Source organism: Parasteatoda tepidariorum, chromosome 11 (assembly GCF_982258835.1).
Source record: "Parasteatoda tepidariorum strain Cologne lab strain chromosome 11, Ptep-v5.0, whole genome shotgun sequence".
Classification (NCBI taxonomy): domain Eukaryota; kingdom Metazoa; phylum Arthropoda; class Arachnida; order Araneae; family Theridiidae; genus Parasteatoda; species Parasteatoda tepidariorum.
The window spans coordinates 39,997,436-40,022,193 of record NC_141765.1 but is presented as its reverse complement, the minus strand read 5'-3'; the positions used below and the strand labels follow the sequence as shown (position 1 = coordinate 40,022,193).

Here is a 24,758-nt window from a genome sequence, read left to right as displayed (position 1 = left end):
GTGGCTTTGACCTTAGAAAGCATCAGTGTAGGAAATACCGAGCTAGTTTAATTATCAAATTAATGTCAAATCGCATCTAGCTATATATACTATATTAGAATTACTATCGAGTAATGTTAAGCATATTATATAATAACAATATATTCTAATAGTTAATGCTTATTTCGAAAAGTACATTAAGCAAACTAGTTTATAAAATTATAAAAATGTTACGGTTGGATAATAATTAGTTTTAATTTGCCTTTTAAATTACATAGTTATTAGTGTATGAAAATTACTCAGCGAAAACGTTGTTCCTTTTTAATATTCACTTCGTAAGAATCTTTCTTTGGATAATTTAATTTTATCTCTAAATGCTTTAATTATGAGAAAAATCGTTAATCCTTAATATTAAATTCGTACTTTTATTTCTTATACTTCTTAGTATACAATAAAGCTGGGTATTTATTCACTTTTGATGAAAGTTTGGCTACTCCGTCTTTACATGCATTTTTTATAATTTTCTTCCGAGTTACTGTAATTGTCATAATTTTAAACAAAACACTAATTTTTAATCAAACCTTCTTCAATAAATAATTATTCGTCTGAATTGAATTATATGAGCTATACACCAAAGAAAAGTTTTGTATTAATTTAAGTTGTTAAGTATTCGTTTAATGCTTTCTTTTCAGTTTAAAATTTGTTTAATTAAATAAAGCTTTGAAAAAAAATTTCTATTCTAAATTTGGTTACCTTTTTTTAGTTAAAATACTTCCTTAAATTAACCATTTTACTTAACAGACGCATAAATGTAATAGAACTTTTTGGATATTAATGTATTTCGCCTAGAGCTCTCATAAGTTCAAAAATGTGTACGATATTTTATAATTTTTTTAAAAAATAAATATGAACATCGAAAACTTAATAGGCTCTCAAAATATTGTGATCAACTGGCAAAAAGAAAAACTTTTTTAAAAATTAAAATGTAAATCTCACTATAAATGAAAAGAAGGATATTGAATAGACATTGTATTTGCTTGAATATAAAATTTTAATGAAAGTAAAATAACAACATGATACATAAATATTATACTTCAAGCTAAGAGTTTATCTGTAATTAACCTATCCATAAAAGATTTTTAAATTTTGAATGCACTTATTTTTTTTAATTATATGGAGAGGGGAACTAGTTAATAATCCCATGAGTTCATCCCATTTTCTAGTTTAAATATTTATATAAAAATTTAACTAATACATAACAATTCACCTGATTATACAATATTAATTTATATGTTTAAAATAATAGTATTAATTACTTATAGTTAAAAGTAGGGAATATATTTATTGTAAGTAATATTAAAATATTTCTAACAATAAGCATGCGTATGTGCGTAAAATATATAGATCCACCTTCCTTCCTCCTATATATAACTATATATCCGGTATTTTTAGCATCTATACATCAATAACCCTAAACACATGTTGCAATAAATTTACATGCAAGAAATTTTGACTTCTTCTGGGTATTATTTTTGTGAATTTCAAATCTGATATATAGCGTAACTGATATATATATTTTTCACGAGAGACTAAGAAAATTGAAATAGTTTCCTTCAGACAGTCTGGCGGCTATTCTAGTCATAATACTGTCTGCTTCGAAACTACAAGTTTCCCTTTCAAATTATTGGATATCTTCCAAAGTCTGATCCTCTGCACTGGTCTAGCTGATCTCTCTTTATTCATTTTTCAAAAGTTTTATTCTTGAGAAAAGGCTAGACTAAAAAAAATATCCGAAATAATTTTGTACCGCCTTTTGTTAGTGATACCGCTGAGCGTTCAATCATTTTTAAATATCTTTATTAGCTTGATTTTCTAACTTTTTTAGCAGGCAAATTGATGCAATTAGAAATTTGAAAATTATTTTATTTATTTTATGATTATTCCCTGATGAGCTACGAATTGGGTATAAAGCAAAGTTTTGACTTCCGCTTAATGTAAAAGAATTCATTTCCATTTCATTAGGAAAATGTTTATCACTTCTACTGGTTATATCCTGATTACTCAACTTTTTGCGATGTGGTGTTCGAATTTCTATTTTTTATTTCTTTTTTCAGCCTGATAAAAGTCCAAATCAAAATACATATATAAATATCGTACTTTTTTGTATAGTAGAAGAGTCGAGCAGCCCTGAGCTTTAAATTGGCTGCGACAGCTTCTGAACTTGGTTTTATATTAATATTTTTAAAAATAGTCTATAAACTAAAAATAAATATTAATTTAGGCCTATGATCTTGACTTTGTCAACGGTACAAAAGTATTTTTGTAAAAATATTATTAAAAAGTTTCACATATGATACAAATGCGATGCATATTAGTACATAAGAATCAAATATAATAATGAGTTGAATAATTTTGTTTAAAATCGCAAATTTGTTATTTTCTAAATAAAATGACATTATTTGTGACACATTCATGCCAGGTGGTATGGTATAGTAAATTTACTGTAAAACTGTAAATTTGCTGTAAATAAAATTTTATTTAACGTTCTGATTGATAGTTGATGAGATTTGCTGTAAAAAAATATACAGTAAAATTTAATGTAAATTTATATGTCACTTTATTTTTATTATTTTACGGATACTTCATCTTCATGTGCATAAATAGTGTGATATATTTCTATTTTGAGTATTTATAGTTTCAATTTTTCCAATTAAGTCTAGAGAAATAACATTAGAATTTCCACCAATTAAAAAACAGTATTCATTACATTCATGTTCAATTATATATAATTTCATTTCAACACAATTATATTTAAATAAAAAAATTTTATGTTTTTACTTTTTTAAAAACAAAATTTAAGATCAAAAATAAATTTAATAATCAATGCTAGCTATATACATATATATATATATATATATATATATATATATATATATATATATATATATATATATATATATATATATATATATATATATATATATATATATATACATATATATATATATATATATATATATATATATATACATATATATATATATATATATATATATATATATATATATATATATATATATATATATATATATATATATATATATATATATATATATATATATATATATATATATATATATATATATATATATATATATATATATATATATATATATATATATTCTCAATCAGGAATGCCTTATCATTAAGGAATCATAACCGTGTTTGTAAGGAAAAATAAGAAGTTGCAAATATTGTATAATCAATGGTACTCAATGGTATAATCATGTAAGAATATTTTTCTACTGGGTAATTACAGAGAGTCTTCCATTGATAGAATATATCTTTTATAACTTCTTTTTGCTTTTGGTTGTCTGTAAATATTTTCTTTTTAAAAGTACGTCATACTGTGCTGTATTGAGAACATAAGGCTGATTAGAAAGACAAATAATCTTCTTTTTATTATATTCAAATTAAAATAACAATATAATCGTTGGAAACTTTTGCACGCCACTGTACACGGAGAAAAATAATCTGATAAAATTACCGCACTGTATGGTAATGACATTTCTAGTAAAAATACCAAAATTCTGTTAATAAAACCAAAATATATAATATTCATATCATTCATTTGGTAATTTTTCCGTTCATATTGTAACGTTTTATCGGAAATACTAGTTTTCGAAATTATATTTCTTACTACCATATATTTAATAAAAAATATAAAACTGAAAAGTAAATTTAACCGAATGAATGGTTTTTATTCCATGTTGACCAACTAAAGGAACATCACACATTATAAAATCATATTTCATTGTTAGTTCGACCAAACTCCTTAACAAGGTGCTTCTATAAAAATTACCGATCTTTTTGGTATTCCCATAGAGCCAGAAACACTGTAAATTTTACCATATTTTGGTAGTTTTGACGATTTTTTTTTTTTTTTGTTAGTGTATATGGTCAACCAAAAACAGTTCATTTTGTAACAAATGAACTTCCTTTCCCAATTTATTTTAAATCACGTGTATTATCTTTTATTAAAAAAATAATAACATTTGTTCATCATTAATTTCCACTTCCGAAGTTTTGCACTAAAAATAACATGAGTTTGAACAATTAAATGGTCTTACTCAATAAATCGATTGACACTTAATTAAAGGATTCCATTCAAGTTCTCTCTTACAATCTGTAACGCTGTGATTGACGGGATCACTTGGCGAGAGACAGTCTGTTATTACACATCCAGGCTTATTATACATATTCGCTTAATATCTATTAAAACCTGGAATACTTTATCAACGTCTTTCACGTATGCCTCTGAATGACACTAAAAGAATGTTCAAAACCTCATTAAAAAAAGTTTGTTTCAGCTATTTGCTTCAAAACTGAATATGAGTTTTAAATTATTAAATAAAGCTTCTCGAATTTATTTGCTAATTACATAATATTTATTAAGTGAATAAAAACTTTGATTTCAAATTTTTTATATAAAATCTTTTGAAGCAATACTGATTGAATACACTGTAAAAACTGTAGTGTAATAACTATCCGAATTTTGTGTAGAAAAACTCTAAAAATGCTGATTTATTTCAAGTTATTTCCGAATCTATACTAATACACACTTCAATGGGTGTAGTTAAATCTAAAACCTAATACATGAGAAAGTTTAAACCAAGATCAGATGTATTTACTTAAATCAGGAATTAATTTTGGAAATTTTTGAGTCAGACGATGCGACTGGCGATTAATATTTCTTGTTTACATTCGAACATAAAAGGTGATCGTTTTATTTCGCCTCGCACGATGCTGAACATTCCACAAACGTAAACTGTTATGTTTATAAAAGGCATGCGTGTTTTCAGTTTTATAATAAAGATAACTATGTTATCATAAGAAGATTTATATAAATCTATCAAATATACTGAATAATTTTATAATATTTAACTTCTATCCACTTCAGGTTTGTTAAGCCTAGTTTGAATTCATGTTAATATTTTCATTGTGTGTGTGGTGTGTGTGATTATCAAACAAATTTAATTTCAAGAAATATTGTACATATGCATCATAAATAAATTATTCTTAAACTATAATTAAAAAATTATTTAACTGACTCTTATGTGTATCATATTTTACTGTAATTTTAGAATTTAGTGTTACGCCAAATAAAGGAACATTCTTAGTGTAATCAAATACTTTGACTCAACGGTTATGCATAGTGTTTCACTGCGCCACCTAGCCATCATTTTTAGCATTGAGATTTACTAAATTTTTTGCAGTGTGCTTTACTTGACACAGAATAATTATTCAGCCTGAGTACATATTGTTAAATACATAACCTCCACTGCGGAGATATACACTTTACATAATACAGTGTTATTGGAAATAATTAACCTCAAAATAAATCGCAAACAGTAATATTGGTTAATTTGATCATGACGCGAAATAAATCTACTCTTGAATGCTTTATATATACCAATTATTATGCATCGCAAAAATTGGTTATAAATGTAAAAATCCTAAACAATCATTTAATACTTCGTACCTAAGTACATATTGTTAAATACATAACCTCCACTGCGGAGATGTGCATTTTACATAATACAGTGTTATTGGAAATAATTAACCTCAAAATAAATCGCATACAGTAATATTGGTTAATTTGATCATGACGCGAAATAAATCTACTCTTGAATACTTTATAGATAGCAATTATTATGCATCGAAAAACTGGTTATAAATGTAAAAATTCTAAACAATCATTTAATACTTCGTAATATATTTTTTATCAAATGCCTTATTTGCCTTAAAAATTTAAAATGAAGCTTAATGACATTGTCACTAAACCAATAAAAAGTTTCTTTAATTTATGCATTACTAGTTTCCTAATTAAAATTGAAAATTTTATTCTATTTCTTTTTAATAAAGGTTCGAAAAATTTTTAATTAAAAAGTTCACATCACAGTTTTATTTAAATTAATTAACCACAAGATAAGTCGCTAGTAAAATCTTTGATGATATTAGACACTATACTTTTGAATGTTTTGTAAACATTGCGAATATAATGAAAAAGAGGGGATTCTAAATAAATAAAAAATTAATTTCTAAAATCAAACCGATCATTTAATACTTCTTAAATATGTCAAATTTTCTTTTTCATATTATATTTTTTTGTTACTTACAATTAGTTCTAATTGATATCGTAGTCATTTTTAGGTTTAACTTGATACTAACATGAGAATATTAAGTTTCCACTTCGCACCATTACTACTGTAAAATTATTTTTTTCTAAAATTCTGATAAAGCATATTTTAACACAAACATAAGTTTAAAAAAGTGATAGCGTAAAAATGGTATCGACTTACGTTTCATTAAATTCGAAAATGTGCTATTACTGAGAAAATACGAAATTATTTCCTCAAAACTTGTTTTCTTTTTTATCTCTTTCAATCTTCTTAAGTTAAATAAAAATAAAATATTATCAAATCGCTTCAAAACAGATTAATTTTAATTAATAATTTTAATTTTCTCGTCTTTATTACGATGCCTTTAATCATTTTAATAAAGATTCTATCAACACATAAATTGAGGCAATTATTAAATTCAAAAAACTCCATCTAAATTGCGATATTATTAATTTTATCTTTTTAAACAATTATTACTTAAACTTTTATTTCGTTAATAAATTAATTCTTTGTGCACACTATAATAAAGTAATTTAATAAACAATTTTAATTAACAGTTTTGAATTGTTTTATTATTGTCATTTTCAAATATTTTATTAAACTGTTTCGAGTTCTTTCTTATAATTTTTCAATCAAAATTCAAGCAATATTATGTGTAAATTTATTACTATCAAAAATTTACGATTGGATGAAAGTTCAAAATGTAGAGGAAACATGGAAAAATTATTTTAAGTACTATTAAATTAATTAATTTTGCGGATATAATCGTGTGAGCTGATGAAAAGATTATGTCTTTTATTTTCCGGATTTTTATTAATTTTCCCCTCTTTTCGGATTTTTTTTCCGGATTTTTATTCTTTTTATTATTATTATTTTTCTTTTTCTCTTTCTTCATTGTTCTGTAATTTTTTCCATGTTTTTTCTACATTTTGAACTTATTTTATGAGTTCTATTTACTTGCAGCTTATGCGCAATAAATAAAACTGATTGTTTTTCTTAATTTTCTTCGCTTTTTTTCTTTTTGTCCTTTTTGTATTTATGTATTATGGTATATATAATTACCTTTGCTATAGATAATTCCTATATGTATGGAATGCTATATACAATGCCTGTGTAATGACCATTCCATAATCTAATTAATCTATATACATATCTGTGTACAAATGTGTAATTTGATACTGGTACAAATATTGATCAGTTTCACATTAAACGCGAAAGACTTTCACAAAAGTATATTTGTAAACATGCTAAACTTTCCCAAATGTCTCTTATTTTTTGGCTATGAATACTAAAAGAATTATATAAATGCTGAATGATATTTTATATGTATGTGCAAAATATGCATTAATTGATTAACTGGTTATTCGTCTTCAGTATAGATTGGCTGCCAATCAATAAAGATTAAATAAAGTATATTCATGAAAACTAATAATAGGCCAATAAGATTGAAAGTAATATTTATTATAATTACTATTAATTCAAATAAGTTCCGATTGCTATGTAAATTTCATACATTTGTTTTAGAACGCTTGAACGCTGAAATAAATTAAGGCAAAAAAATGAAAAAAATTTTTATCTTAATCTTTATTTTAATGTATTGATCGATTTCCTCGTGATATGATCTGGAACCATTATTCTATATAAATACTAATAACAGCAATAATGATTACAGAATACCGATTTGTGGGGAAATTCCGTATATTTGTTTCAGGAAGCTTAAACGATGAAATAAAGGGGGGGAATGAAAGAATTTTTCATCTTTAAAATCTTTATTTTGATTTTTTTTTCTTTATTGGTTTGTCGTAATATGAGCTGGAACCATTATTCTATATATAAACTAATAATAAGCCGATGGGATTGGAAGTGATAGTAATAATAATTACTATTACTTCCGATGGATTCTGATTTCTAGAGAAATTCCATATATTCATTTCAAGAAGTTTGGACGAAGAAATAAAGGGAAGAAAATGAAAGAATTTTCATCTTTAATCTTTATTTTGATTTTTTTTTTTTCATCGATGGGTTTTGTCGTAATATGATCTGGAACCATTATTCTTCTCACCTGAAATCCCTGGGCAAGGTTTTTTCTATTCATTCTTCTTCTCGCTAATATTGTTTGGACGTTGAGGGTGAAAAGGGTGCTAGACCAATCGATTAATGGACTTCGATTAGTTTTTTCTGTAATACTTTCTACTCTTATTCACTCTTTCAACTGGAGATAGAACTGACTCGTTGAAGGCAAAAAAAAAGCTGAAAACAAAAAAAAGAGGGGAAAATGTTCCGAAAAAAATCCAATTTACGATTTTCTGAAATCAGCTCTTTTTTGTAAATTGAGATAAACCCGAAAGAAAAATTCTAACTAATATCATTCTCTATCTTTCTTAAGTTTCTGATATGTTCTAATTTTCTAGAACATTTTATCTTTTTCGGCGTAACTTTAACTGTCCCTTTTAATTTGTCAAATGAGCAAACAAAAAAATATGTTTTCAGTATTTTTAATTCCTTCTTTTCACTAGCATTATCATTATTAAATGCTTAATTTAAAACAAATTGAGCTTTTTTGTTTATAATATTTAAGTGATGTATCGGTGTTATTTTTAAATAAGATTAATACTAATTTTTTTTCTACTTTTGTACTTATCTTGTCACAAAAATTGCTTTTGATGTAAAAATTACTCATGCTTTAATAATAATTACTTATGAAAATCATTTAGTTAAGAATAACTAGATTATTCTCATGAATAATGTTTGTTTATTGAATTACTCAAAACCAAAATCAAATTCTTCAATCCCTTATCATTAAAATAATAATCTTAATATAGTTATTGCATAATACTTTATTAAAAAAAACCTCATTTAACCTTTCAAAATCTAATTAATTTAGTTTTTTTAAAAATTAATCCTATAAAATCATAAAATATCTCATTTCTCACACTGATGTAGCGCGAACATTATATTTCGCATGATTAGATCGAGCTTGGTAAACAATAGATTTATTAACGGAAATTTGTTTTGTTAAAATGTATTTATCTTAATTAACAGACAGTTTTTTTTAGAAGCAAATTAAGATAGTTACTATTCTAACTGAGCTCTGCTTACAGATTTATTAAGAATAATTAAATAAATTATATAGGAAAAAAAATAAAAACGATTACATAAATAAAACTAAATAATTTTAAGAGGAAACTTCATGAACTATCGCTTTCCATTTAAATATTTTTAATTAACAGTCAAATAGGACATAAACTATTTTCTAAAAAGGAATACAATATTTATCGATATTGGTCTATAAAAAAAATGTCAAATGAAGAAGGTATACGTGTGATCAAATTATACCTCACAAAAAATGCGTAAAATGATTTTCGTCTCATAATTCAATATTTATTTGAAATCAATCTAAATTGTTAACCTTCTTTACTACTGTGGAACCTATATTGTGGAATGTCAATTCGTTTTAAATAATCTTATTTATTAAATGAGCCGTGATGAGTCAGTGTTTCAGGCATTGAAATATCACTATAAAATAACTGGGGTTCAATCCCCAGAGGCGACTTGAAGCATGCGTAGCATCGATGGGTACCAGTTTGTATAGGAAGTAGAGGTCCAGTTTGTACAGATCTGAGCGCACTGCTGTCCATTTTACTACAATAACGCCTGTGATCACGAAATTGTGGATCCTTAAAAAGCATGACACCCCTGACCAACAGCGGGCTTTTGAGGAAATACTTTACTTCTCATTGCTTATTATATTTTATTTCTCCCCTCAATTTTTAGTCTTTAAAAGATAGTGAATTTTTTTTTTTTTTCGTTGGAATTCAGAGAAAACTTTTTTTGCAGAAATTATATTAATGTAGAGTGTGATACACGCAATTATGTGTGCTCACACGTATGTGTTTACACTGGTAAAATGTCCAAATAAGATTTCTGGATGTTACTACATTTCGGATAAATTCTACTTTTTCTGTTTATTTAAAAATAATGTATCATAAGTTAAATATATATTTAGAAAGTATTAATTGTTGAATTTACATCAGTCTTGGTAATCAAATTTAGGTAATTGTAAAATAGTCATTAACAGAAAACTTTACGCTATGATCAATTTACCCAATCGATCTTAAATTATTATAAAATATTATTTAAAAATTAATCAAAGAGAATTATTAGCTGGAAAATAACCTTGATAAATGTGTGAAACTAACCGTGTTATCAGTGTGATCAAAATTGATTCAACAAAATGTAATGAACAGAAAACCTTGTTTCTCTAACTTAACCGTTGTCATTAGTATATTTTTTGTATGATAAGCTTAATCCATGAATTAATTCCCAATAATAATTAAAAAGCTATGTCAAATCATTTTCAACTATTAAAGCATTAAATATTAATTTTAAACTTAATTTATGCTTGATATTTTGATTTAAAATTACCATCGACTCTCATTTAGAAAATTATTCTTCGGTGAATTCGTTAATTAGTTTATAAGATAAAAAGTTGCCTAATTTTCTTCTTTAAATGCAGTTTTCTTATTTAAAATAGCTTATTTAGCTAATCTATTTTAAGCTTTACCGCAATTTCTTTTAAATTAAATAAAAATCTCTAATTTTGATTGATATTTTTGTAAATGCTAAATTGAAACGACATGCAATTATCTGGTATCTTGCACATTTAATTAAATATAGCATATAACCAATTTTTTTTTCTATTCTAGATTATGTTGTAATTTATTTATTTTTTTTACTTCATCCTGTATGTTCAAATAAAATACTAATTACAACTAGTTTTTAATACTTTCAATTTAGGTTATATTCAAGAATAGTTTATAAACACACTATAACAAGAAGCTTATACAGTTTTCTAGTTTTAAGCTCTTAAAAATGTATTAATTTTAAAATTTTAAATCTATATTTTGCGTTTATTTATTTTTTATGTTTTTAAAACGTGTCATCATACGAAAATAATCGTTTTAATTTCAGACATACTTTGTTAGAAAAAGGGATTATTGGTTTATTACTAATTATTAGTTCATTATTAATGATTAGTTTATTATTAATTAGTTTATGATTATTTTTTATTATTAAAGTAATTGAGACTTTATTAAATACATACTCATGTGATTTTATAAAATTAATTCGAAAAAATACTTATTCATCTTCATTATTTCGTATATAGTATTTTTAAATGGAAATACTAATACTTTTTTTTAGTTCTTTAAAATGTAGTTGAGAGTTAAAAAGTTTCAAGTTTAAGTTTAATAAAACTTTTGAGTTCTTACTAAAAAAATGGAGAAAAAAACTAAAAATATGTAATTTTTACACCTTGACATTATTTTCCATTATTTAAGAAGTAATTATTTTTTTTTACTTCATTTAGAATTTTTATTAATTCATTAGCATTATTTCAATTCCATTGTAATCTTAATATTCAATACTCAATTCAGTACTGAATACTCAATTCAGATCTTCATATTGTGACTATTTTGATCCTCTGTAAAGATTTTGTATTTTTATTAAACTTCAAATTATCTTTAATTGCAGAAAAATACGCTAAAAAAAGTCTTGAGAAAATTACGATAAAATTTAAAAACACTCAGTGTGACAGTACTTTTTTCCGTAAAATGTATTTTTACAGTAAAATTTTATACCATATTTTTTACAGTAATATTTGTTTAATTACATTTTAGTAAATATATTACAGTAAAAATTACGGTATATGAGATTTTTTTTGTTCTGTAAAATTTTGTGTAAAAATGTTAATGGATTTTGCAGTAAAAACTACTGTTATCCTGATGCCGGTACTGATTTTTCTGCTTAGAGAACTTTTAAGTATGTTTTTATTATTTGAGTTAAAATAAGTTTGTTTTTAAAAACTTCTTAACAGTGCAAGTTCATAAATTTCTTGAGTTATATCTATTCTGAGCAATCTCAAGTTCTTAAGAACTATTAAATAATTAATGGTCACGCATCTTAATACTCTCATAAACCTTTTGAATCCAAAAGAATTATCGTTTTTGAAAGAAAAAAATAATATGTCTGTTTCGATGTTTCTATAAATTTCAAAACATTAATTATTTTTAAGATGAACTAAATCTGATAATTTAGTAAAGCAAATTTATCGCGTTTGTAATCTACTGAAATAATTGATTAAATCTGAGCATTGTAGGATTTATCATTCTTGTATCAGTAGATTAGATCCTTGACTTTTTCTGCCATCTATCGGCGAAAGAGAGAACTATTCTGAGATAACAAATTTGTAGAAGCGTTCATTTCAAAGAATGAAATTGATGATTTGGATTGAAAAAATAATTCTTTTCTATTCAAAATAATTAGTCTCATATTCTGGAATTGAACAAAATTTTAGAATCAATTAACTTATGCACTTTTTTTTTCTTTTTTTTTTCTTTGCTTTAAAAGTAGAAAAGACAACTTTAAAATACTTAATTGTTTTAAATATTGACTCTAAAAATTTAATTTTTTTCAGTAATTCGATTCTCTACCTACGGCCTCCTTTTCTTTTAAATTATCGAAAATGAAATTTTTATTATTTTAATTTAATCTATATTATTGACATTAAGTTAAATATTTTATAACTTATATTTACTTATGATTACTGATGATTAAGGTTGCTTAAGGTGAGGATTATTTTTATCAAACATTCAGCCAATCATTGTAAGAAAGTTATGATGTAAAACGTTAAAAAAATTCTAATTTATGACACTGATTAATTATGATATATTTTCACTTCATTCAAACTATTAAATATATTTCATTAGCATTTGATTGTTTTGAATATTTCTGGAAAAGTATTTTTAACTAAATTTAATTTTGTTAATAGATTAAGTATTTAATTAACGCCTTTTCACTCCTAAACCTCCACTCTCGATTTTCACTTATATCTCAGTAATAACGACATAATTATATTTACTATTTCAAATACATGTTTGAATAATGTACAGTGCGCCAAACAAAACTGACTTACCCTGAATGACTTTTGATCTAATAATAGGATCTTCACTTTCTAGGACTCCATTTTAGTCGTTCGAGGGGCTGACCTCAAATTATACAAATTAGTTAATGCAGTCGATATTTTAAATTACGACTTTTAAAACTTTTTTGACTATTATTAAATGAAATAATAAAAAATAATAAATAGTTACTAAAATTCATTTTTTGTGGGAAATTATCTTTGGGTAAATGAATTTTATATTTGTGTGCAAAAATTTTTTATTTCACTTAAAAAGTTATCGAAATATGGCGAAATACACAAGAAGCAAAATTAACATTATAAGGGGTCCATACTTTGGATCGCTCTCCTGACCAAACTATGGGGACCATATTTCACAGACTGAGGCTACTCTGTATATATTGAGGGTCAGAAATACGAATCCGTCAAAAAAAAAAAGATATGTTTATTCTGAGAAAGTACGTTTTTGTGTCTGATTTTTTTTAAACTTAGAATACCGTTTGCACTAATTAATTAGCATCTCTGAGGTCACCGTCTCTAGCTATTGAGATTGAGTCCTAGTATGTGAAGATCCAATCATTAGATCATAAGTCATTTTTATCAAGTCATTTATTATTAGATCAAGTCAGCTTTTTTTCGCACTGTACTATAAAAACTGAATTTAAACTTCTAGAAATATGGAATTTTAAGTATTCAATGCATTTTTCTTCTTGTAAAAGAAAGTGAATTTAAATTACCTGTAGTAGCTACCACCTGGTCATCTTATCTTTATGTTACCAAACTAATATATTATATGTAATTTTTAACTGTGAGCAAACGCAAACCAGATTAATTCATGTTTTTAATATTTTTATTTAATTAATATACAAAAAATAATTGCGTATTAATACAATAAATAATAATGTGAAAATATGAAGTTTTAAATCTCCAGAAAACATAAGTATTCTTTTCTTCTTATAAAAGAAAGTGAATTTAAATTACATGCAGTAACTACTATTTCGTCGCTTTATCCTTACGTTACTAAGCTAATGCGTTTTATTTAAGTTTTAATTGTGAATATAAATGTAATTCAGGTTAATTTATGTTTTTAATATTTCATTTAATTAATATAAAATATGAAAATGTCTGTTAATATTAAAAAAATAATGTTGTGAAAGGAAATTTTAAATCTTCAAATACTTAATTATATTTTTCTTCGTATAAAAAAAGCTAATTAAAACTACATACAGTAGCTACCATTTTGTCATTTTATCCTTATGCTACTAAACTAATATATGTAACTTTTAAATGTGAATAAATACAACTTAAGGTTTATTGAAGTTTATAATGTATTTATTTAATAATATACAATATACATTTCTGTTTAATACGATAAATAATAATGTTGCGAAAACATGAAATTCTAAATCTTTAAAATCGTAAATATCTTTTTTTTCTTATAAAAGAGAGTGAATTTGAATTGCATGCAGTAGCTGCCACCCACTAGTTTCGTCCTTAAATATTAATTATAAATTATTAATATATTAGATCTAAATTGAAAAATAAAATATTAAAAACGCACGTATTAGATTTTAGTTTCAAATGTGAATAAATGTAAATCAGGTCAATTTATTTTATTAGTATTTTTACTTATGTAATATACAATAAAAAATTCCAATTACATTTATTTATTTATTTATTTTTTCAGAAAACTCAAAATTACGGAGTGACTGGAGTAATTCTTCATTGTGGTTAGAGAATGGAACTTCCTCAGAAGAGTTTTTTGAATCTGAAGATTTACAACAAATCCAATCATTTCATTCAAAAAATAAAGAACGCCTTGAAAGTCGATCACATACTTTGAACTCTAAACATATAAATTCTGATGGGGTTCATATTATATTTGAACTCAATAGAACTCAATATTCTCCTATATCTTACGAACATCTTTATGATAATTCAGCTGGACGCTCACTGAACTCTTTAAGTGTGAATGCTCCAGAACTTCCTAAGATAAATGAACAAGTGGATGTTTTTCAACAAATGAATACAGTAGCCGCATCAACTCCATCAATGCAACAAGTGTTTCATTCTTGTGCTGATTTACAATGTGTGTCTGGTGGAATATGTGTTCAAGAATCTCCCTCTAAGCACACAGTAAAATGTCGCTGCCCATTAGGTAGAAGTGGAACATTTTGTGAACAAGGTATATTCAAATTACTATACACTGTTAGAAATTTCTTTGAACAAAGAGTAAAATAACAATTTATTTAATTGTTAATTTACCATATTTAAACGAAATGGTCAAATAACCATAAATAAGTATTCAAACTGCATACTGTGGTATATAAACTGCATACTATATACACCGAAGAGCCATTACATTATGACCACCCTCCATCTATAACAATGGGCTCGCCCAGGTTTTCATGGTTTCTCGCCCAGGAACAACGTTTTCATGATGCACATTAGGACCCATAATCCTCATAGAACAATCCCTGACATCTGTAAGCTACTTGAACATAGTTGCAGACCAAGTTCACCCATTCATGGCAACAGTTTATCCCGCGGGGGATGGTGTATACCAACAGGATAATGCACCATGTCATAAGGGTCGAATCGTCATGGATTGGCTCGAGGAACATTCCAGTGACTTTCAAGTCATATCTTGGCCCCCAAATTCACCTGACCTTAATCCAATAGAACATTTGTGGTCCTACTTGGAGAACCAAATTCGTGCTGCCACGCTACCCCCTCGCAATGTGAGGGAATTGCAGGACCAGTTGGTGAGCGCTTGGTACACCAGATACATCAGACTACCTATCAGCACCTGGAATCAATGCCACGGCGGGTGCTAGATGTTTTTTGGGCTAAAGGTAGTCCTACATGTTATTAGCAGGGTGGTCATAATGTAATGGCTCTTCGGTGTATATATATATATATATATATATATATATATATATATATATATATATATATATAAATCTTTATTAACTGTCTTCACCTAATACGGTTAAACAACCAGAATTTTATCACACCGATTAAACCCGTCGAACGAAGCCACTTGTTTCCTTGCAGCTGAGTACATATTATAGCCGAGAGGGCTAATCTGTAAATTTCATGACCGACAAAACGAGGGTTCATGACCCAGCATTGACACAACAATATTCCCTCAATTCCCTTCAACACATAAAGAGTTTCCAGTGTTCTGCACTCCTCAATTTGTGACTCTGGACTATTAGAATACGATACTCTCTTTGACGCATAGATAGTAGCACCAGAATGCTCTTTAACTCAAAAAAAAGTCTAGTATTTCCCAACTCTTACGATAGGTGAAACAACCAAATACACTAATTAAACCGCATTCCACGGTTCATTTGATAAGACGCAACTCAGCCACAACCTAACTCTAGTCCTCATTACCTAACGAAGAGCCTAGCTCCAATTTTCAGTAGGCTTACATATATACATAAAGAGAATAACTTAAATGCGCTATTCGAATTTCGCATGTCAATAATATTTCATGAAAAATAACAGGATTCAAAAAAATTACGATTCCAGAGATTAAAAAGATACACATTTGAAAATCAATATCAATACAGCCGAAAAACGTTCAAATCACCACATGAACTTATCATGCTATCGACGCGAATTCAGAACGTGTGGCAAAGAGTGATAACTCAAATTGCAATTCAAATTTCGTGTGACGTAATAACGTCGCTAGAAATACATCGGCAGTTTAAAAACCATGTGCAATCAAGGGCAATACCGAAAAATCGATTGTAAAAAAAAATGTGGAATAGTCACGTCTAAAGCCAATGATCAAATTTCGAAGGTCGTAATACTATGTATTAAAATATCTGAATGAAATAAAATAAAATATTGAAAACATCAGAAAATTAAAAGCAATATCTGCCAAAAAAAATAAATAAATAAATAAACTCCTCGTATATTTATGATGAAATCGGCGGAAATCGAGCGTGCCAAAAAAAGAAATGATTGCTCAAATCAGCACTAATTTCCATCTCGTAATAATTTATAAAAAAAATATCGGTATGTTACTGACTTGATTGAATTTCATTTCAGTCATTTTTTTCTAATTTCTTTAAAAAAAAAAAATTTGTAAAGCGACACTTTTTTCGTAATAAAATTTTAGGAGCATTTTTTTTAGTTGGATGAAAAATTTCCCCAGGGCTAACTGAATTTCCCCCGAATCTCGTTCGCACGATCAAACTAATTCTGCACTCTTGTCTAGTTGTGAACAAACTACCGAGGTCATGTGACGGTTTCTAAACGTACGCCAAAATTGACGAAAATTATTTATGAATGGAGAATTTTGCTGTAAGCTTTCTCATTTATTGGAGTTAAGATTTAACAACACCCTTTAAATTGTATATGACCACTTGATTCAGTATTAACTTGAAATAACAGACTTTTTTTAGAGTTTCTCACCACCAGATTCGGTTAGGTGTTTGTTGCACCACAAATTTTACAGAGCACGAAAGTCAACTTATCTACACTTATCAAAAATTTTGATAAGTGTAGATAATTTGATAGATAGAATTTAAAGATAGTAAAATTTGGACAGAAAGAGTTTGTAAATTAGGATAGGTATTATAACGTATTTTTTAAAATGCAATTAATCCAAAAGTTGTGTTTTAAGCTTAGATTTTACTTATCGTTTCAATAATATTCAATCATGACTATTCAGGACTTATATTTTTCACAAAAGGCTGGTTTCTTCCATTTCATCATCTATTAATTTTGGTAACGGTTTACCGGAAATTCTAGTTTTCAAAATTGTGATTCATTTTACCCCATATTCAGTAAAAAATACTAAATTGAAAATTAAAATTAAAGGAATGAATGGCTTTTGTGCCATGCTCTAAGTCAGTGGTCCTCAACCTCTGAGCCGCGCACTGGTACCAGGTCGTGGATCATGGTACCGGGCCGCACGAGAAATATAAAGTCAATTTTATCTTTATTTACTGCGGTGTATTTCGATCGGGTTTGTGCGACTTTCCATGGACGGGAGGTTCACCCTAAGATTAATATCGCAGCATTTAAATCCCTATTGCCATTAACGTCAAACTATCTGTGTGAAGCGAGGTTTTCTGCTGTGACAGTAACCAAAACAACAGAATAAACTGGACATAAGCAACACACTTCGGATTTCATTGTCTCCAATAACCCCAAAATGGAACCGTCTCGTTGCAAAGAAACAAGCTCAGAGTTCACATTGATTTAGCGTTCCAGTTAGTTAAAATGTTAAATCACTTTATATTCATTTTTCTGTGCAATTTTATTTTATTGAGCCACGTTTAAATGCAATTAATTTATAGTTATTAAATCAAGATAATTTAAATTATAAACAATCAACATTTTGTCTACTCAGCGGACCGTTGTAAAATTATTAAACGTTGACTGGTCCACGGTGATAAAAAGGTTGGGGATCATTGTCTAAGGTATCATGATAAAATTTCCAAATTTTTCCACACTTTCAAAATTTTATCACATGTTATAAAACCATATTTTATTGTTAATTTTACCGTTACCAAAACTCTGCGGAAAAAATTACCAATCTTTCTGGTGTTCCCATAGAGCCAGAAACGCGGGTAAATTTTACCATATTCTGGTAGTCATGCAGAGATGCCAACTTGCTCCGGACAGCAAATATATATTTTAAAGTGGTAGTTTATCAATTGTGATTCTTGGTTTAATAAATTCAATTTAGTAGATTTTTATCCACCACTATTTCTAAATAATTCGTAGGCTTATATTAATCACTACTTTATAGTACTTATGTCATACTATACCACATATAAAGCAAGCAAAACTTGCCAAATATTTGCAAAATTTACTTAGTTGTCATTTACAGTTTTTTAATTATTCTGGCGTGTCCGGAGCAGTTGGCATCTTGGTTATGACCAGGCTATTTTTCACTGTGCAAGAAAAAAACTTTTGCTTATTAAAGCGTTTTTCTGTATCTGCTTTAAAAAACTGTCATATCCTTTTCCAAAAAACGATTCAATTATTTTTCCAATTAGTTTTCATGAACATTAAAAATTTATGTTCTATTGCAGTGATTGAAGCAAAGTACCCTCGATTTCGTGAAGGGTCTTATCTGGCTCTTCCCATTTTAAGGGATGCTCATAAATCAATGCAAGTTACGCTAGAATTCAGACCTGAGGCGAATGATGGACTTATCTTATACAGCGGGGAAAAATTAGATCTACATGGTGACTTCATATCTATTTCCTTAAACAAAGGTTTTATTGAATTCAGGTGAGTTGAATTTTTTTTTTAATTTTCGGAATCAAATTTTCCAAGGTTTTGAGATTATTCACTGCACTTCGTTAATTTTTAAAAGCGTGATTTGAGGCGAAACGCAAACTCTCAAATGTATGACGAAAATGTTTCCTGAACTCGAAACCTCGTCGCAGTGCACTATTGGTCAATGTTAAATAGAATGACGAAACAACACTGCTCAAAAAAAATTAGGGGAGCAAGCAAAAAAATTATGAAACCATTGCGTAATAGCCAAGCATGGGCATAAAATGGAGAATACAGGTTTAACATACGCAATACATGAAAAAAATAGCAAAAAACAATTGCAGGGGAACTTAAAATATTTGGAATCGTATAAAAAACATGAAATTATATTTCAAGGCAACAATCTGAGAGCATGTAAATGACAAAAAACTGATAGTACGAAAATGATACTGGATGTTTAATAAGGTGTGTGGTCCCCCGAACTGCTAAGATTGCCGCACACCTATTTTGCTTGTATACGATGAGGTTATCGATGAGACTTTGGGGAATACTGTTCAAGAGGCTTAGATCTTATAGCAACGCATCGTCCGAGTGCGGATTAAGATCAGGAGAGCATTCTGGCCACTCTATACGCTGTATTGCTTTAGCTTCAAAAAAATTCTTCACAAGATGAGCTGTATGAGGTCTGGCATTATCCTTTATTAAAAGAAAGAAATCCTCGATGGCTGCATCGTGAGATACGACACGGGGTCTCAGGATCTCGTCTGCATACCTTTGAGTCGTGAAACTGGGACTAGTCCTTATACAGCACTTGACTCCAATCACTTTGCATCCAATCTCGATGTTCAGTAATTCACTTTCTTCTGGCAGCACGGTGTCTGACTGTCAAGATTTCTGCCCTTAAATTATTTTTTTGGTTTTGACATCATGAACTTTTATTAGCATATAAAAAAAAAATTCTGCTGTTTTCTGCTATACTTAAGACTATGGATATTTTGTTTTGGCTTAGTTATCAGAAGAAATATTTGCGTTATTTAGTTAAATCCATGTGCTCCTTTAATTTTTTTAGCAGTGTAGAATGAAGACTAGATGTTCAAATCTGAAATAATTATATAGGGCCGATCGCCTGGATGATGGTCAAGGAGTTGGCCGCATACCAGAAAGACAGAATTTAGTGTATTGAATAGACATCAAAACTTCCACAATTAATCTTTCTCGGGATAACTTCCGTTTTTTGCAACGCACATTTTTTGTAGCTCATAAATCACACTATCTTTAAATTTTTAAATATCTTCTTGTAGAATGAAGTGTAGAATGAAGACTAGGTGTTCAAATCTAAAATAATTATATAGGGCCGATCGCCTGGATGATGGTCAAGGAGTTGGCCACATACCAAAAAGATACCACGTACCAGAAAGACAGAATTTAGTGTATTGAATAGAATCAAAACTTCCACAATTAATCTTTCTCGGGATAATTTCCATTTTTTGTAACGCACATTTTTTGTAGCTCACAAATCACACTATCTTCAAATTTTTAAATATCTTCTTGTAGAATGAAGACTAGGTGTTCAAATCCAAAATAGTTATATAGGGCCGATAGCCTGGATGATGGTCAAGGAGTTGGCCGCATACCAGAAAGATACCGCGTACCAGAAAGACAGAATTTAGTGTATTGTATAGACATCAAAACTTTCACAATTAATCTATCTCGGGATAATTTCCATTTTTTGTAACGCACATTTTTTGTAGCTCATAAATCACACTATCTTTAAAATTTTTAAATATCTTCTTCTGATTAAATTTAAAATCTTTTAAAATTGATTCTTCTGGTTATATTTAAATTCTTTTTCAATTGTTTCTTCTGGTTAAATTTAACTTTTTTTAATTGTTTCTTCTGGTCAAACTTAAAATATTTTTAAATTATTACTTATCAAAATTTTATTTGATACTACTAGTTGAATAAAAACCATTCATACGTGCATGCATCTTAAGAATGTTCCCTTATTACCATACTTAACATATGAGCCGCTCAGAAGCCAATGCGGTTAAGTCCATTTTTTAATATTTTCTGATTTTTGGAAATTTTGATAAAATAAATAATAATCTTCTTAGTTATTAAAGGATTTACTCGTTGGTTACTTTTTTCTAGGTTAGACAGCCCTTTTTTTAATAGCTTCTGAATATATTGTATAATAATTCTATATTGTATAATGAGCCATTGTGAATAAGTCCACCTTTTATCAATATTTTTTTACGTAAACTTTGAAATGAAAATTAAATTATTCTTCTTCTTTCGATATTTGTTGGTAACAGTGAAAAACAAGAAATTCGTAGTAAGTTGCCAGACGTAGTATTTTTAATACTACGGTAGTATTTTTTCACCAAAAAAAAGGGGTATGGTATTTTTCGTAGTATTTTTTTAAAATGTGGTATTTTAAGTTTTTTTTTATTTTTTTATTTTAATTATTTTATTTTCATTTCCTAAAACAAAGAAAAGTGCCACTCTAGTTTTGAAGTAAAAAGCAATTTTTGAAATAATCCAACAGTTTACTTTCTATTAGTCATTTTCTATTAGTTGTTATGATGAATAAACATAAAACTTATGACAACAAATGTTATTTTATTATTTTTACATAAATTTCTTATCTTTTTCAGCTGCCAAAAGGTATAAGTCCTAAAATGTTTAAGATGTTGTCATTATTTCAATAAACACTTACGTTTTTATTTACACATCTTGTACATATCTTGTTTTTTTCGCAGAGTTTACACCTCGAAAAAAGACTTTATACACTTTTCTAATTAAATTAATAAACCAAGAATTTTAAAAACTAATGTATCAAAAAACATTAATTTTATCAATTTTTGTGTTTTGGACTTAACCGCATTGGCTTCTGAGCGACTCATATATATCTGGATTGTCAAAGCTGAGATCAACAAAATGTAGAATGCGGCTGGAAAACTAATATTAAAACGAGAGAAAAGGAAAAACTTTTTAATAATTTTAAAAAAAAATCAAAACATGTTTAATTGCCAGAGGAAACTTGAGAGGGGGTGATAGGCGTTTATTTAAAGCAATTTAAGGGTTGAATGGGCAATCAAACAAATTTTGTTGTTTTCAATCTCATCTTCTTTATTATTGGTTGATCAATTTTTGATAAAATTTCTTTTATTTTCTTCTTATTTTGATGTTACTTTTTGACCACAATTTTGAGATACTTCTTCTTTTTTACAAGAAATTTAGAAGCGTACATTAAGGGCAGTTATTGCCTAACACATGTACTAATAGCTTCCTTACGAAATGCCAAATATTACTACATAATGATATCGTAACTGCACATAATAATAAAACCAGTGATGTCTTATTGTAATCAATTACAAAAAAAATCAATATTTTTATGTGTAACTTTTTTGCTGACTTTTAGATTTGATTGTGGAATGGGTGAAGGTCTACTTGTCAGCGATCAGCCTGTAGTTTTGCGGTCTTGGAACACTTTAACAATATACCGAGACAGATGGGACGCATGGATGCAACTGAACAGCGGTAGCCAAGTTCAAGGGCGCTCAAAAGTAGGCCCGTTTATTTTATTTAGTCAGCAAATAAAACCTTATGATCACCGTATATCTGTATTTACATTAGCTACATTTATAAAAAAATGTTATAAAAAAATTATTTACTTTAAGTTTAAATTAGTTTTTGACAAATAAATGCTGTGAAAATTTGCTTTAACTAATTCTATTGAATGAAATTAAAATTTGAGTAAAAAGAGTACACTTTTAAGCAATAGTATATTAGATTATTTTGATATTAGAATTAAGGTTATACGAATAAACATCCAGGGTGTGCGTTTGTTTTAATGGATAAGTAAGTATTTGTAAGTATAATATTTTATGTTGAGTACAAAGTAAAACTTTTGATGAAAATGGATTTCAAATCTGGGAAAAGTAAGTTATCAGGTAATATTTTTTATCAATAATAGTTACTGATTTTTAACTATATTTAAATAACTTTTAAGACATTTGAGTTGTAGCAAAATTTGAGAAAAATGTAAAATATATTTAATATTTTTAGGAGAAATTAGTGAATAATTAGCATTTTTAAGTTCACTTTACTTTATCTATTTTTATAAGAATATTCTGTCTTTTGAAATGTGTCGACAAGTAAGTTATTTAAAATATTTATCAAAGAGAAACAATAGAATAATTTTCTAACAGTAGAATAATTTTATAAAGAAATTTTATATATCTACTTTTTATAATATTAAATTGACATTTTGTACATTTTAAATGCTGTTTTCTAAACTGCCTTAAAAGTTTTAATACAGTGAATGAATTTTAATGCAAATTTGCATTTTATTACATTACTTGTGCAAGTGGCAATATTTTATTAAATATTTTATTTAAATTATAATTTTTTAAATATCAATAATTTTCAGAATTCTTTAACTATTTTCATGCATTATGAAATTTAAGGAATTTTATGAACTGCAAAAAAGAATTTTAACATTTTATTAAGAATTTGGTTGAAACAATTATGCTTTATATTCTTCACGCGCTGCATATTAGAAAGGAATAAGATATTTGTTAAATTTCATTCGATATTTATTAAACCTTAAATAAATATTTGATCAATTTTTAATTTCCTTGTGATTTATAGATGATAAATGTTTGCATAATATTTTTATTGCAATAATTAAAATAATATGAGGACTCATAACTTTTTAACTATTTGAGTAGACAGTTTTAACTTTTAAAATAATACATACATTTTAGTTATAAAATTTTATTGAAATTATTTTGCATAAAAAACTATTTTTATAAATAAAAAAAGTAGTTTATATATTTATGGCTGACTGTATCTTTTTACTTTCAGGGTCTATTTTCGCGAATAACCTTCCGTTTAAATTTGTACTTGGGAGGTTCTCCAAATATTACACTAGTTGCTGACAGAACTCAAACGAAATCAAGTTTTAAAGGTTGCTTGAGGCATTTAGCCATTAATCGTCAAATCTACGACTTTAGACCTATATCAAAAGGAGATGCGTTGGAAGGTGTTGACATAGGTATAACTTTCATAAAATATGTTTTGTAAATTGGAAAGTTAACGAAGTTTTACAAATAATAATATTTATTTGCGTGTCCAGTTGAACACCTTGAATAACTTTCGATATAATAATTGGATTTGCACGCAAAGACTCAACCTTTAAGGTTTGAGGATCCAACCCACGGAATTATAAAATTCATTTATCCAAAGATAATTCCATGTAAAAAAATAAGTTTAAATAATCAATTATTATTAATTTAGTTGAAAAAATTTTGAGTTGTAAAGTATACGAATTTTATATCATTTGAAATCATGTAATTTTAAATGACAAACTACAAAATTTG

At 27.1% G+C, this 24,758-nt stretch overlaps 1 protein-coding gene across 1 annotated transcript in view; it reads left to right on the top strand.

Annotated features, from left to right (window-relative positions):
- SP2353 (EGF like, fibronectin type III and laminin G domains protein pikachurin) overlaps positions 1-24,758 on the top strand; it is a 235,192-nt gene that overhangs the window by 166,472 nt on the left and 43,962 nt on the right. The window contains exons 3-6 of the mRNA XM_016051983.4: positions 14,807-15,304; positions 19,182-19,383; positions 22,796-22,940; positions 24,244-24,433. Of these exons, the coding sequence (XP_015907469.1) occupies positions 14,807-15,304; positions 19,182-19,383; positions 22,796-22,940; positions 24,244-24,433 (1,035 nt within the window). The remainder of the gene's footprint in view (positions 1-14,806; positions 15,305-19,181; positions 19,384-22,795; positions 22,941-24,243; positions 24,434-24,758) is intronic.